The sequence below is a fragment of the Melanostigma gelatinosum genome (assembly GCF_949748355.1).
Source record: "Melanostigma gelatinosum genome assembly, chromosome: 12".
Lineage (NCBI taxonomy): Eukaryota > Metazoa > Chordata > Actinopteri > Perciformes > Zoarcidae > Melanostigma > Melanostigma gelatinosum.
In genome coordinates, this window is record NC_136645.1 from 7,734,229 (window position 1) to 7,750,795 (window position 16,567).

Here is a 16,567-nt window from a genome sequence, read left to right on the forward strand (position 1 = left end):
CCTTTCTGACGGTGAACCAGTTTCGGTAACGTTTTTAGCGCCGTGTTGCTGAAAAGCTATCAGTACCGCGTGTGCTGGCCTGCTCCACGCTCCTAGGGAAGACTTTTCTTTCCACAAGAGTCAGAGAGTTTCAAGGTCCACGGTTGAGTCTTTGTATGTGTTGCCGTCCTGCAGAACTGCACGTTTTGGTACATGCAAGTGTTCATGTTCGTGTTCATTCATCGTTTTGCAACTGTGGGTCGAACGAACCTGTAGTAACGTTTTGAGCCTGAGCAGCTGATTCTTGAGCGAGCTGCAGTCCTGAGTCATGTGCTTGAGCGAGAGTTCATCCAGCATTGCCTTGTAGCCACTCTGCCTGCCTTCAGGTGGGACCGGCCGTGAAGAGATCCTTGAAGCCTTGAGACCGTCGTAGTGCTGGACGACATGGGCCCTGAGAAAGAGACGAAAAGAGAGACACGGTCACAGAGAGTCAGGCAGACAGAAGAACAGAATCTACTTTTGACTTCTTCTCTGGCCACGTGTATTCATCTTTCAGGCCTTAACAACCTGCTATCATTGTAGAAGTGATCGGGTCCACTCCAGCGATGGTGTCTGCGCCGCTGGCCCTGCCGACCGGCCCTCTCTGAGCGCTCAAAGTGGGACATCCTGTCAGCGTCTATATGGGAAGAGTTTAGAGCAAAGTCAGCCAGAGTAAAGAAACCTGTGCATGGCGAAGTGAGAGATAAAAGATCATATCGAATGTGCAATCAAAAACCAGTGTTTGGGGTTTGCTGTCGATGCAAAGTCTAAGAAAATCTATTTCTGCTCTTATTTGTTGAAATAGAACACGTTTGTGGTTAAAGACTAGCAGTATTCCGCAAAAGATAGAATATGTTTTCCTCTGACAGTTTCTGTCCATTACAACCACTACACACTGGTACACACAAACACAAAATGCAACACTGCGAGAGAGTTTTTCATAGCTTATGGTGATGATTGCTGCTGTGTATATCTCAGATACTCTATTCTCGAATATCTGCATATAAATCATGATCTGCTCCGCCTCATTCTCTTATTTCTCTCAAGTGTCGCACAAATGGTGGTGGGCCATTTCATTTTCGAGAAGGTAAAAGGACACAGTATTGAGTGACACTCAATAGCACATAGCTGTGAAATGAACTGTGACCGCAACTAAATTGACCACTAACAGAGCATGACCCCCCCAGGAAACCAAAAGGATCCTTGACTTTCTATACTCCAGATCGTCCTTTGACTGAGAGAAAAAGGAAGAAAGAGAAAAAGAAAAAGGGAGATAAAGAAATATTGGAAGATTGAAAGACCCAATTCAAGTGCTGCAGCAGCGGTGGTTAAAATACTTTACCCTGAGTGTCACCACACAGCACAGGAGTGGACCTTCTGCTTGATCCTGAACTGTTACATTCCAGGAAAATTCAGCGCCTCCAATAACCCTTTTTCAGCTCAGAAAAAAAGACCACTGAAAAGTAAACTTGTGGAAAATAAAATCCACAAAGGCAGAGAAACTAAGAAAGAGAGTGGAGAGAAATGACTCCTTGTCCAGTCAGTTGGTGAGCAGTTAAAGGGCCAGAGAGGGAAAATCAACTCTGCCTGCTTCTGTCTTTGTTGACAGCCTTGTTTTTCTGGGAACTCCCTAGGAACTAGAGCTGGGAAGAAATGACTGTGGTGGTGGTGGAAAGGGAGCAGCCAAGGTGACTGGTTTGTGTCCAAGCAGCATCGGCAGGCAAGGGAAAGAAGCTGGGGCCTCTCTCCTGTCACGGGACCCGACGACTGGAGGAAAATATGACATGAGGCCTCTTCTCCCCTTCCCCTCTTCCTGTTCTGTGGCAGAGTCAGGGTGTCTCTGGAAGGGAGGGACCACCCTTCCCAGGCCTGCCCTGTGGGCCGGGTCTAACTGGACTCTTGCTTTCTCTCAGACTCTCATGACCCTAGCGCCGGCCATGACATAGGGCGCTATAAATACGGCCGCTTCCCCAAAAGGAGTAGGAAAGGATGACACTCCAATTCACATTCCTCTGGAGGGAACAGTTCTCTCCCTCTCTGTGTTCTTCTCTCAAAAACAAGGAGAGCACGGTTTAAAGACTAAAGAATGACATCAGGGTTGTAAAGCTGCCTCAGTAATGTATAGCCAGTTGAAAGTTTATTAGGCGCACCTAGCGAAAACAAATGCAGTGTAATACAACAGGCCTGCAAAAGACTCTACCAGAGTGAAGATTATGGTGTTCAGTTTCTATTGAAGCTGTTTTCGAGAAGTAATAATCCAACTTTATAGTCATTTTGGAGGATGTAGTTTATATCACTGAGGGTAGACTCAATATTAGAAATGCCTCTCAGTGTAACAGAATGCAATTCAACAGCACAACAATCAACAACCTCCAATATGACCATAAAGTCAAATCAACACCTCTAAAACACTTCCAACATAAGCTGAACATAAGGGACTTGATAAATGTGGAATTTACTGCACAGCTGTTGCAGTGGACTGCATTTCAAAGTGTACCTAATAAACTGGCCACTGTGTGTGCATGTGATTGTGCCCATCCATATACAACAACGAGGCATACGTGCCCTTTGCATTATGTCGGTAATTCAACGTGTGCAATAAACGTATCATCCAATATTCAGGGCTGACAAGAGAAACTTCACTTCCTATAATTCATTGTGGCTCATGAGTCATGACAAATTACATTCATTTTCCTCAACCCTTCTCACGCTCATGTTTGTGACACACAATGAATACACAACGCTGTAAACACTATTAGTATGTGTTAATAATCTGACCCGATTGTCTTTGACACCTACAAAGACACTATTGTACTCAATGGTATTGGGATAACTGATTATATTCACAAAATAGAAAACTCCAAGGCTGAGATAGATATGGTATCAAGATGGGAGGGGGAGGTGTTGTGTGGAATAGAGCGCTATTAAATCAGTCATGTATATACCATACTAGGGCTGGGCGATAAATCGATTTAATCGATTAATTCGAATGTGTGCTTTAAGGCGATGTGTTTTATTGAAAATCGAGAAAATCGCCCCCACCCCTCCCCCCGTTGGGTTCCCGTAGTTGAGTGCGCGCGCATTGTTTACAAACGAAAACAATGGCGGCCAGCAGTGAAGCTCTCGTTCTTAAGAGAGGGAAGAATGTGTCTTCGGTGGTCTGGAAATGGTTCGGGTTCGTGTCATCTGACACAGAACAAACAGCCTCAAACAGAGGCATGCCGCCGAGTGGGAGAAGTGTTGCGGAGGAGGGAGCAGGACCGCGGGAGCACAAGCGACGCTGTCTTCCTGGCAAAAAATATTTAGAAAAAACATGCACTACTGTTTAATACTGTTGGTTATGTTGTGAATGCACTTGATTTTGTTTACATGCACTTATTTACTGTGCACAATATGTTATGTTGATGTTAGATCAGATGTTGGACTTTTGAAAATGTGAATGGTAAAGGGTCACATACATTTTATTTCATGCTGTGTTTGTATCAGTGTATTCAGTTAGAAAAGCTTACTGTCAAAAGTTACATTTGCACAGTTGTTTACAATGGAAGGCTACTATTTAATGCCATTTAATGTTATCTTTAATTTAATTTTATATTTAAATGATTCAGGCAAACAAAAGAGTGACCAAATACTTTTTGTATACTACAGGCACCTTTCTACAATGTTCAGGTTTTGTTTGCACTTTATTTTTATCAACCTACGAGGGAAAATCATCACAAAATAAAATAAAAAATTGTTTTCAACAGCTTCTGTCATCTGCAAAAATTTGTGGGGGGAAAAATCGATTTAAATCGTGAATCGGATTTTTTGTAAAAAAATCGGAGATTTTATTTTTAGGCCATATCGCCCAGCCCTATACCATACTGCCGTTGTCAAGGCAATCAAATGTGAAGTCTGCTCCCACTAAGCCTGTATATGCACCGTGAAGGGGCTGGTACCATACCCAAGTGTGTGTGCATCTGTTCATATAAACAGAGCCATCTTTCATTAAAGGCCAGTTGTGTGGCAGTGGTGGAGCGGCAATTAAATCACTCTTCAGCAACCAAATTTTAAAAGAGTAACGGCACATAATAGACAGCAAGGTGTCCAATAAAAGATGTTTTAATGGATGTAGCAGAGGTAACTATTCACCCTCGGCAATGCAGGATTCTATTTATTCCAGCCATTATATGCCATAAAAGGATATTGCTGGAAATAGAATGCTAAGACCTTGGTAATGCATTCATTTACAACTATGATCGGAACAGTTCTGCTGGAGGTTTCCACTTTTAAGAAAATAGAGGAAAACATCCCGCCAACGAGACTGAAGCATTTGTATTGGCCATAGAATAACCTCACAGTGTGTGTGTGTGTGTGTGTGTGCCGACCATGCAAGCCATCCTCTGGGAGGTCCACATCAAGCATGAGGTCATCATCGTCCAAGTCTCCACTTCCTGGAGGTTCCAGGTTGTTCAGGATATCCTGAGAACCACAAAATGATCACGTAACAATCCCTTCATTGTAAGGCATTAGATAGCATTACAGGCACATTATGGGTGCATTCGAGTCATTATATCATTCTGCTTCTGGGCAAAAAATGGATTTTGTTCTGCAAAACAAACTGCTGGGATAGAAATATCTAGAGCCCAGGGGCCAGACACATGGATGTGCAGGGTCAGAAACAAAACAAAAAAAACACATAATGCACAAATGGGAAAAAGAAAAGAAGAAAAAAAAGCCTTTTCCTGCAAATAATAAAGCTTTGCAAGCACATTTGTTTTGTGTGTATGGACATAAACCTTATTCCAAAATCATACAATTAGCCAGAAATGGATGTAAATCTAAACCAGGAACCTTCTGTCCTTGGTCTGGTATTGGCAACCTCTTCCAACATCGTTAGCACACAGAGGTTTAATTGATGCTGAGATATGCAGTACTCTTTTCATTCATGAATGTGAGAATTAGGTAGCTACGCAAATGAACAATGTTTGGACACAAGAGCAGGAACGCCTACACAAAGTAACGTAATCTCATTTCATAAAAATAAATCATGATGAACTCTTGCATTTATTATGCATGGCGTTTTTTTTTAAATTGCATTATGACATTTAAACATTCATCGTTTCGTTATCTATTCATTAATATGAATTTTCAATCCCAGTAATTTGTCAATTTTGTCATTAACAATAACAGTTTACGAAGGGCTGTAAATCACATTTGTCTTTGATACCGTTTCACATGAGCCTCTCCCTCCAGAAGCTCAGATTACCCCACACATCAGCAGATAACGGGACAGACTTCTGGAAAATACCGCTCAATTGTGAATGATGATACAGAACACTTTGAAAAGGCATCAAAAACACTTCTCATCACAGCCGCCGAATATGCAGTTAGTCTCACTGCCGCGCTGCCGTCTACCGAATAATTCAACGCACTGAAAGGACTGAATCAACAGTTCAAAGCTTTATTTTTCAAGGCAATTTTGTGCTTCATGAAACTAAATTGACAGGGCTTCAACTAAAAAGACACAAGCATAAAATGACTCATTATAGGAAATCTCATGTGTCGCATGATAACTGGCTGGTACTCAGTGTTTCAGGCGTAATGAAAATGAATAATGAAGGGAAAAGAATAAACAACAAACACTTCTGGAGCCATCCAAATACTGTCAACCAAGATGTGGGAGGCATCTTTGTTGTTTGATAAATCGACCCGACTCGTCTGTTGTATTCTCTCTCACTTCCTTCCCGTCTTCCGATTTATGTTTATTTTCTCCTCCACCCTGTTTCTCTCTGCTCTCCTTATATTCTCTCTTTTTCAGACACTCGCACAGTAAAATGTCAGCGACATATTGACCTCAAAATTGCGATCCTGTGATGCAGTACAGAGCTATAAGTGCACTCTTCCTCTGCTCCAAACATTTCATCTCTGGATCTTTTCAGCTGTCTGACAGTCCACCTGTTTAAAAAGACCCTCTGTACAGTACACCAGCAGCAAGAGTCTATCGTGGGTGTCTACGCGGTTTGACAAAAATCACAGCTCAGTGCAAAATCACACACTTGTGCAAGTGGAAAAACACCCAAACTGAGAAAGGCCTTTAAAAGACTCAGTGGGCTGGTTACAATTGAATTGTATTATTTCCGTCAGATGGATGAACCCGAAACGCATCCAGCGTGGTCATCTTGTGCATTATTACACATACTTTCATCACAGTTGTGCAAACTTAAAATAAAAAGGCAGGAAATAAATGTAGTGTGATGAATCCCTAATTTCGCAAAAGAAGAATTTTGCCATTTCAGGAGTCCCTTTCTCTTCAGTTAGACACAGATGTATCATAAATGATTGCTCGCAAAATCGCCTGCATTATGACGACAGCATTATGGTGGGAAATGTGTTTTGATTGGATTGCCAGTTACATTTAAGATTTCATTCCCATCTTTCATCTTACGCTCTGCTCACATACTGTACACACAAGTAAATTGTGGTGAAACACATTCTTCTTTTTTCTCTGTCGCGCCTTCCATTGACTGTCTTTGTTGTCTTTGGAAAGGATGAGTACTGATATTACAGAACAGCAAATGCTCAGTAGCAAATATCCAGTGTGTCCTGTGCATTCACAATATTTCGGACGCTTGGATTCGACTGCAAAGGCAATATCTGTTACGCGCCGTTATCAAAATGCATCTCAAATGTAGCTGTTGAGCTTGCTCGCACTAAAGGAATAATAATTTGACATGCATATTTTCTATCTGTCAGGACCGGGTGTCCAAAAGGCCTGCAGCATGAGCAGCATTCACAATCATAACAGCCGAGGGAAGGTCTTCCAACATACTCGCGTTTCATGGCACACTCTCTGATCCCACCACATCAGAGGAATCTTCCAACAAACACAGCTGGATCAGACACAGATTAAAACCTTCAAACTCGCTGGGAAAGTTCTGAGGCTGAGCTTCTCTTTGACAGTTTGCCCTGTAATGACCCGAGTTGTCTGCACAGCAGATTTGTGGAGCAAATTAAAAGCTCATTACTAGGTACCTTGATTCTACACCGTCGCTTTCTTTGAGTGCGTCTCTTCAGGATCTCTGGTAGATGTTTGGTATTCGTGGGCTGCATGTAAATTAGCATCGTGGTACACCACACAGCCAACGTGGCAAAGGAGGCGGCTAATTTGCTGTTCAAACTTCAGCGTTACATAAATCGAATCGATAACTGCGAAGGAGAAGTGTTTCGACTCTTCGCAGACACATCCGTCTTTGTCTTCTCTTTTGTCTCACAGGAAGAGAGACGCTCTTTTCAGCCCAGTACCTTTCTATTAGTTTGGAATGAAATCTCAGTTGAGCTACTCTACCAGAGTACGTCTCCTGTGTGACATTAGCGCGTCTACGTCACCGAATCATTTCTTATACTCTATGACTTGGGACTCGCTGGTGGTTTTGATGGAGGCTTTGTCCTCTACCTCGATCATTTCCAGATGTCATTGTAATCCATTTACCCGACTCATTTGCAGCTGTTGGACGAAGACCGATTTCTTATTGTCCGTCTTACTGAACGTCGGGAACGATCGGATTGTTCGGTGGTACGACTGAAGGAGACCTTTGTGAGATGTGTGAAATGTAGGATAATCCAGTACAGCCACTGTGAAAGTCTTGTTGGTCTTACAGCGGTAATTGGGTGCTTGAGGAATGAAGGAGTGGTGGGAGTCTGAATATCCAAAGAATGAATCCAAATTATGGGTTCACACAGAAAAATACAGAATACCAGGAAATCTTAATTCAAATGTAAAAAAAGAATCTGTTTTTGTATTGATTCTCGTATCATTCTCTTCCCTTTCAACTTTGGCTAGAATAGTGATACTGTTTCACGGTAAATAACAGCCTTCCAAGAGGCAACATCTATTTTGTATTTTCAATTTCATAGCATAAGAGATGCTTTTCAGTTGTACAGCCTGTTGTGACCCTTTGCCTTCAGGGAGAGTGTTTGCGCAGAGGAATACGGAAGTGTTTGAAATGTTCCTTATTTCTATCATGAAAATTGTACACCAAAGTTGCCAGCGGGCAGAATGCTACGTCAGTCCCCAGCAAGAGGAAGATGTCATTGACACTTGCACTACCGTCTGTTCAAACGAAACGAAACGGATCCTTATGCATTTGGTTATTTCTCCCACTGTACCAGACTCGCATCACACCGTGATTTTACAGTTACACCCCTGCTAGAAGCATGTTGCTACAAATGTCCGTATCCTTTATATTAACACTTTATTTCCGTTGTGTGATGCGATGCCCAGGCAAACTTTCAGAGAAGGAAACAGCAGCAGTGCGGAGGAGGCACACTTGAGTGAAATTGCTTGATGAGTGATGGCAGCTGCAGAACGGAGCTAGATAGAGATTGAGGTAATCCTCAAATCAGTGCGTCTTTCCAGTTTTATCTTTTTCACATTTTGTTTGGTGCTCAAGATGTGTCTATTGCTGATGAAATGACAATAATGTGCGTACTGTGCCATCGTGTATACACCTTACACATAAAACAGACTGTCAACACGTCCTGCTGCACTCAGAAACCTCAGGTTGTATAAGACGACCGCAGTTTGAACAGGGTTTGTTGTTAAGATGTAGTTACTGTTATTAACAACACAAGTAGTTTCATTTTGTTGTTTATTGCTCTGTATCACATACAATTAGTGCTCTGCTTAGTTTGAATATAATGATGGATGCCTTTTGAGTGTGAGTTATTGGGATCTTTATACTTCATGCATTTGATTGATCTTGTATAATGTCTTAGAAATCTGATGTAAAAACTGATCTTTCAACGCGTCTTCCTCCCGAACAAACACGAAAATAATTCTGTTTTCTAAAACGTCCTTTTAAAATTATTCAGGAGCAGATTCCAGGAACTCAATCCACATCCTAGAAAATGATTTCTTTGTTGATCAAGTCCCAAAATAGAAGCATCTGCACTCTCAAATATGTGCAAAACATTTTTTTATAAAGTGAGCTTTCGGTCAAAGACCTTCTTCAAAGCAAGAATAGGTAGCAAATGAATTTAGCCGAATAAAAAGGTTCAAGGAACATCACTAGATTAGTCTTAATGCAGACAACTTGTGTCAATTAGTTGAACTTGTGTGGCTAAGCATCAAGGTAATTGTAGTCCGGTGTATGGCGGACTACAAGTTAAAGAATGATCACGTATAAATTTTAACTTTAGTTTTGAGATTACGCTCAGAAATGAAGTGTTGTAAAACATTAGACAGATGCACTGCTAATCATGTAGCTGCAAGTAGAATATAGTCAATCTGAATACACTTAAGCAACCAAATCATGTCCGTGAAAAGTGGTTCTGCTTTTATGTTCGGAATCAGCGAGTGTATTATGGTCTTCATCTCTCACAGGGGACCAATAACTCGCCAATTTAAGATGTGTAATATGTGGAGGCCAGTTGAGCGACAGAGTGGCTTTAAAAAGCAGCATGGTGATGATAGTCACGACTGTGGTCGGAAAATACAGGGAGTCATAATATATATAATCATAGGAACTATGGGCTGTAATTTTGGGAATGGCTCAGACAGCAGTTGACACAAGTTGTGTGTGATGGTCTCTGTTGAAAGCAATGAATGCTCTCAAAACAGGTTCACAAACAACACTGTTAAAAAATTTTTTTTTTAAAAGACTAAAATTAGAGGCAAAATAAATATATCAGGGATAAGAGGCGGTAACTCTGTGGCTTTGAGGAAGCGAAGGGAGAACTAGAGGATTAGGCTATCCAAGAGCAGAAGGGATGCAAACCGACAGAGTTATAAAAGGTAAAAGGGAAACGTTCAGGCGGTTTCCATGCAATGTTTCATGCTGCGTGGAGGGATACTCAGAGGGAAATGTATTGCTTCTAATTGCAGAAACTTTACAGCAAAAGTTTGACTACTTCTCAAAGTTACTTATCTGTTTAAGTGTGACCATACATACAGTTTGAGGTCATGTAAAGATGAAAGCTGGTGACGGTGATGTAGAGCAATACAATATAATAAGCCTGCAATGCATGCAACGTTTGAGACTGCTAATGTGTTGATGCGGTTGATGGAGATCTGGTAGACGTGTTGATTCTAGTTATGTCGTATTTAAAACTTACATCTTAATATTTGCAAACGCCTTGAATTGAGAGGCAAATACAGAGGGGAGACAACGGCTTAGCTGTATAAAGCCGTCCAACAGCAAAACAACCTTCAGACAGTTTCATATATCATATATCAGGAATATCATAGGCTTCACAGAGGTTGTATGTATTGCAGAGCTATTGCCGTTCACTGCACAGGTGTTGCTATTATTGTGTCCACCCCTATGTAAATACCAGAAAGCTATTCCTCCTCCATACCCTATGCATCTATGATTGTGTGAATACTTCAAAATAATTCAACCATTTAAATATAAATTGTGCCCGGGTCTTCTGATGCTGTTGCACCGCATTATAAAATTGCGCTGAGGCCTGGGAAACATCAGCAGTCACTGAGAAGTGGCCCTGTGTTTCACAACGCCAGTGTTTTTAAAGCCGGAACAGTACCGAGCTGCACGGTGCATCATGGGAATGTTATTATCAGCTCAGGTAGCCCACTCCTATATTCTGCACAGAGGCATAAGAATGCAGATAGAGCCATATATAGCCAGAAAAATACTGGGACACACAAACCAGGAACACGAGCACGCACACGCACGTCGGGTCGTCTTAAGGATGCACAGCGCCTCCAAGTGGACCGAGCGCGCCACTGCAGCACAGCAAACTAAACCTGCTAGGAGCCGAATGTCTAATTCGTTCTCTCATACCAACAAACAAACAAACACAGGGGGGGGGATTTCATTACACAAATGCTACAAACAGCAGTTCCAGTCTTTCTTAAGAGGGTTTATTCATGCTTTTCTTCTGCTCATTACTCAGGAATATTTACTCAGTGAACAAGGTAGGACTGAGTAACACTAACGGATGAAAAGAATAGGAGTAAATGGGGTGGGACAGAGAGCTTAGTGCATTTAATTACAGTAAGTGGGCTCATTTACTCTAATCAAATACCTCAGTGAAATATATCAAAGGCCCCGCGCTCCCTTTAGAGCTGATCAGCAATCAGTCACTACAGTAAATCTCTCCCTCTCTTTCAGGTTCTACTCTTTTCCTCTTCACTCTTTTTCCTCTTTAGCTCCCGCTCACTCATCAAACACTATTCCCTTCTTCTCGGACCAGAGGTCAGTACAACACTTAAAGACGTTACTATCCACGCTGCATGTGTTCAGCAAAGCTAATAAAAGGTCATTTCACCTTTTGTTTAGAAAGGTTTCACACAAGCTGCAACATTGCAGTCATTCGTTTCTCCACATATTTGTTGGATGTCGTCGCATTGGCCTCGGGGCGTGAATGATGGCAGCTACTGATACAACAACAGTCTCCGGTTACACTGGCAGGAGACACGCATCCTCTGGTCAAACACACTAGTAGCCCTGTGGCTGTTTCATTCTGGGAGAGTAAAACAGCATTGGATTTGGGCTCTACATCTCTCCAATCAACCTCTCTTTGCACAATTATTTCAATAACAAAACGACACGATATTATCATGTACAATAAGCCTAATGTGGTGTTGACCTGCAGTCGAGTCGTGTGAAGAGTATCGTGTACTTTTGAACTGACGCTTCTTTTAGGACTGATTCAAATTCCCTAATCTGTATTTAATTATCCTCCATTTGTGTAATCCTGTAAAGATTTGAGGAGTGTTATCTAGAATATTGTGTCAATGTACAGTGAAGTATGAAGATTTAGGTGGAGCACATGATGGGGAAATACACAAGCTATGGTCTGAGCTGTTGTCTCCAGTCTGCTATTACGGAATGTCTATCACACTTTGCCTTTTCAAAACATCAAAACAAGTCTACCCCATGATGACGGTTCAACTAATCTGCTACACAACACACACACACACACACACACACGGCTCTCTCCTCCTTTTCAGTAAACACAAAGCTTATTATATCATGTATAATCCTGCTCATGTCAAGCTCTTTACGCATTCCTGAGATGAGGTGCCGTGGTACAGGAATACAGAGCGCCAAAGGGAAGGCCAGCGATGCTATTAACATGCAGTTGGGGGCCAGGTCAGCGTTCCTCTCAGCGAGAGAGCGAGAGGCCTTGGCATGAAACCGGCAGCGAGAGTCGGCAGAAACCTCTAGACAGTTTTGCTTTCCTTTTCAGTCTTTGTTCTGCCAGTTTAATCCCCAATTATAGAAGGAAGGAGGAATTGTGGAAAGCCAAAAAAAATAAAAATAAATAGATGATAAAAAACTGATGATAAAAAGACATCCCATAAATCAAGTCTATAAAAATGGGTTTTAAGTGATTTAGAAGAGATTACTGATTCTGCAAGCCTCATCTCCCCCAGGCTGGTCATTCCACAGCAAATGGACCCTGATGGCAAAATGCACGGCCCTTTAGTTTTAAGCCTCGACTTTGGAAAAGCCAGAAGGATCCAAGGTTTGCGAGCTGGCTCGTATCGGGTCAACATTTCTTGCTTTGTAGCTTAGGGGCCAGACCCGGAAGTGCTTTAAAAGTGATCAGTAATATCTTCACATCAATCCTAAAAAGAACAGGGAGCCAACGGAGAGAAGCCAGGATTAAGGTGATGTGATGTCACAAGTTGAAGGGAGAGAGTGACTTTTGGTTGACACCAGAAAGGAGTTTTTTATAATATGTATCAGACCACTGTTAGGGTGTCATACTTGTCACATTTCTGTCAACTCCAGGCCAGTCTTTGCCAACTAGCAATCAATTTCTTAAGTTTTTACCTTTTGTAACCTTATCTTCGCTAAACGGTTTTGGATGCTCTCCATCCCTCTTCCTTGGTGAAATATGCTACAGAGCAATCTGCCAGTTGGCATTAAGCAAGAAAGAGTGGAGAGCACGGGGAGCTTGTTGGCAGACGTTACAACAAGAGTGCTCACTTTCTTATCAGGTTAATAATAACAATTGAGATATAGTTGATTTCAACACCTCACCTTGATTAGTCAAGGCAGTAGCAAGAAGTGGAACCAGTGGCAAAATGGTTTCAAGAAAGACCGGATATTAGGACGGCCAAATTAACAAAGGTTATGCTTTTTTTGTACACATTTATGTCACAATTCAATGAAAGTTGGAATATAGGCCTCACCATGCTGTTGAGCTCTGAATCATCAAAGCTGTCACATGGATGTGTCCCAGGCCCCCCGATGGGCTCAAGACCATCTTCATCCCACATGTAGGTTCCACCAGAGCTGTTGGAGGGAGACAGCTCCACAGACGAAGCCTGAAGGACATCACTCTGCTCTGAAGACAACACCAGTGGTCCCTGGGAGTCCTGCATCGGGCTTTCTTCTTCATGCCCTGCAGAAGACATACAACAGCTGTCCTGAACAACTGACACAAATGTAACACACATTTTGACTAGAATTTCCTTTTAAATATTTTCTTTTTACCTGCCAGATCCATAGAGTCCCAGTCAAGGGTCTCATTGAGAAAGCTGTGCAAGCGGGTTTGAGTAGTGCTGCCAGTTTTTCTGTTGTCAGGCAGGTCCACATCACTGAACACGTCGCTCACAGAGTCAAAGTCATCGAGAAACTCTTCACTGGTGTCGCCTCGGTCTAGAGATGAGGCCGAAGATAAGGACATGTCCTCCAGAGTCTCGCCTGCTGTCTGGCCAGAGCTCTTCCTAAGGCCACCACTTTCTCCTCCTTTTCCTGCTCCAGAGCTTCCATCACTGTCACTCTGGGAGTCTGCTTTGTCAGCCTCACCAGTCCGCTCAATGTCTATTACTATCGCTAATAGCCCTGCACATTCAGGGGCAGCTGAAGGTCTGATATCCCCCTTGACCCTTCCTGGAAAAAGATTATTTTGCAGTCCAGACCGAGCCAGCCTGAAACCCAAAGCCCCCCCACTGCCGCCCAGTGATTTGGTCAGGACACAACTGGGGAGCAGTGGCTTCCTCAAAGCGCTGGGAGTGTTGGGTGCTGGGGGGATCGAGAGGGTGGGCAGAGAGGAGGCAGCTGAAGGAGGTCTACTGTACTGAAGTCCTCCACCAAGACCTCCTGAACCTCCAAGGCTGCCATGCAGGCCTCCGAGTCCTAAACTCACCCTACCATTGCTGAGCTGAGGGGGTTTGAGGTAACTACTCCGAGGAGGCCGGAGCTGAGTGTTTGCCAGAGGCTTGGCTAGCTCCACAGCCCGGTTAAAGGAGAAGGACCGTATCATGGGCTGGCTGCTGGGCGAGGAAATCTGCTTAAAGTGAGTGAAGCTGTTCGACCGCACCATGTTGTCCTGGGCCAAGGTCTTCAGGCTGTCACTGGACTGGGACAGGCCGTCTTGAGAGCTACTTCGGGGAGCGCTGGAGTCAAACCTTGGTCGCGCAAGGCGGGACTCCGACCCTGCTCGAGCAGGAACGCTGGAGCCATAATGGCCTATTTTAGGACTGCCGTTCAGTGGGCTTTGGCCTAGCTTGGTCCTTACTTTGGGACTCATCTTCAAGGATTGCTTAGGGATGGCTTTGGGACTGGAGATGGCCAACATCAAAGCACCTGACCTCCGCATCTTGGGTGTCGCCGGAGAGCCGTTCTTTACCTCCTTTGCCAATGAGGGAAGCTGTGTCTGAGCCTCGTCTTCAACTCCATCTCCGGGGTTGGCTGGGGAGGTGGGGCTCGTCCCCTCATCTCTCTTCCATTTCAGTGAAAAAGGAGAGGTACGGATTACACCATTTGGGCGTGTTGCCGGGGGAGTGGTTTTACCATCCTGGGTAGGGGTGGTTGGCTGTGTGGAACCATTGGACAAAGGGCTAGCGCCACCAGCTGAGGAGCGTCCACCGAACTTAGGCAGTCTAGATACCATGGCAGACTTGGTGGGTGCTTTTTCTTCCATTAGATGCCAACGAAGGCATGGAGGAACATGAAATCACACTCAACTGGGGAAAGAATAGAAAAAAGACAGAGATTAGATTCAAGTGTCCATGATTTGACTTGGGACACACTGACAAGCATCTTTATATCTTACTTTAATTGGTTAACATAGTCCTGTTGACAAAAAAACACTACTATGACAGGTTGAGTGAAAGAAGAAACTCAAATGTAGTTTGAAACACACATTAGCAAACGCAATGAGACACACACTCGTGAATGTATGCCCTGATCTGTAATGCATCTGTGAAGATAAGCAGTAATAATACCACGGCCCGTCCTGTCCACCTCCTGCAGTGGATGCATGTCTCTCTCCTTTTCAAAGATCGCTGACTGTGAGGAGCATTAGGGATTAATCTGGCAATCTTACAGGGTGACTTGAGACTGTCCCGGAAAGTCTGGCATGACGCTTCCACATGGTAATGTGAGAGACACAATGGCCAATTCAATCTCATGCAACTGGTATACGGCCACAAATTTTAAATCACACATGATGAATCTGATGTCTCTTCCTTAAACAATGTCCTAAGTACTTGACTATTTTCAAAGTAGACGGCAAAACCGTATGAAACTAAATCCAGTGCAGGAAACTGAAGAGTGTGCTTGTTGCGATTCATTTGAAATAATGTAATTGTTACATAAAATCGCCTAGAGTTTTACACGTGACATGACCTGTAGCTGGCGCAGGTTTTTTGCAGGATATGGTGCAAACACGCCTGGCCAACTAAACAACGGGCAAACAGACTAGGCCTGGAGGACAAGGAGAAAAACCAGCGCTGGGAAGCTGGTCAGCACTATGAATAGTGAATGCAGGACGTACAGCATGTAAAGCCAATAGTGGGAGAACACAGGGCCGCTTCCTGTTAAAATCATTAAATTCCGAATCAGCCATGTGACAAGTGTACATGTGTTTGTGGTCCACCTGCGTGTTACATCCATCTGGCTAGTGCTGGAAGATTATGAATACGAAAGTTAGTGAGATCCAGATGGCTGGTGCGGTTCGTAGAAAGTGATCCATCTGCATGAGGGAGCAAAGCAGTTTCTAAAAAGGTGCCTGTCGACTTTTTCACCCCGGTAGAAAATAAATGAGTGTTGCATCAAACTTTGTTCATACTCACCAATTAACTTTTAAGAAATGCCTGCTGTGTTGCTCGTCCACAGTAGATCAAGCAATTTCTCACATGTGAGTGAATCCCTTGACAAACTGGCACAAAGACGCAAAAGGCAGATACTTCAATTTGGGGAGGGGTGGGGGAGGGGTGTTGTGTTACAATGTGGGTCTTCTAATCGGGGGAAAAAAACCTCCACGCTGCCCCACATTCCCATGCGCAGACACACGTGTCTACAATCAAAAGAGACACACTCGCCACTGCCATAGAAGTCTGGCTATGCCACCATCCTAATCCGCTGCATAGACACACATGGGCACGAGCACTAAAAACACACAGTTACACACAAAATCAGGTCAGCATGTGCAGGCAGGGCAACCAAAGCCTCTCTGCCCCGGGGGGGGGGGGGGGGGGGGGGCGGGGGGGAGATGATTGTATGCGTCTATGTGTGTATAATGGGAAGCAATTCGATTGGGGTTTTTTTTTGCTACTGTGAACGAACCCACAACCTCTCAACTTTCA

The 16,567-nt window shown here is 43.5% G+C and overlaps 1 protein-coding gene across 1 annotated transcript in view; it reads right to left on the reverse strand.

Moving 5' to 3' along the window:
* Window positions 1-16,567, reverse strand: part of ccser2a (coiled-coil serine-rich protein 2a) — a 52,439-nt gene that overhangs the window by 27,283 nt on the left and 8,589 nt on the right. The window contains 5 exon segments of the mRNA XM_079280598.1: window positions 250-430; window positions 547-655; window positions 4,386-4,479; window positions 13,166-13,377; window positions 13,470-14,944. Coding sequence (XP_079136724.1) covers window positions 250-430; window positions 547-655; window positions 4,386-4,479; window positions 13,166-13,377; window positions 13,470-14,901 — 2,028 coding nt within the window. The 5' untranslated portion in view covers window positions 14,902-14,944.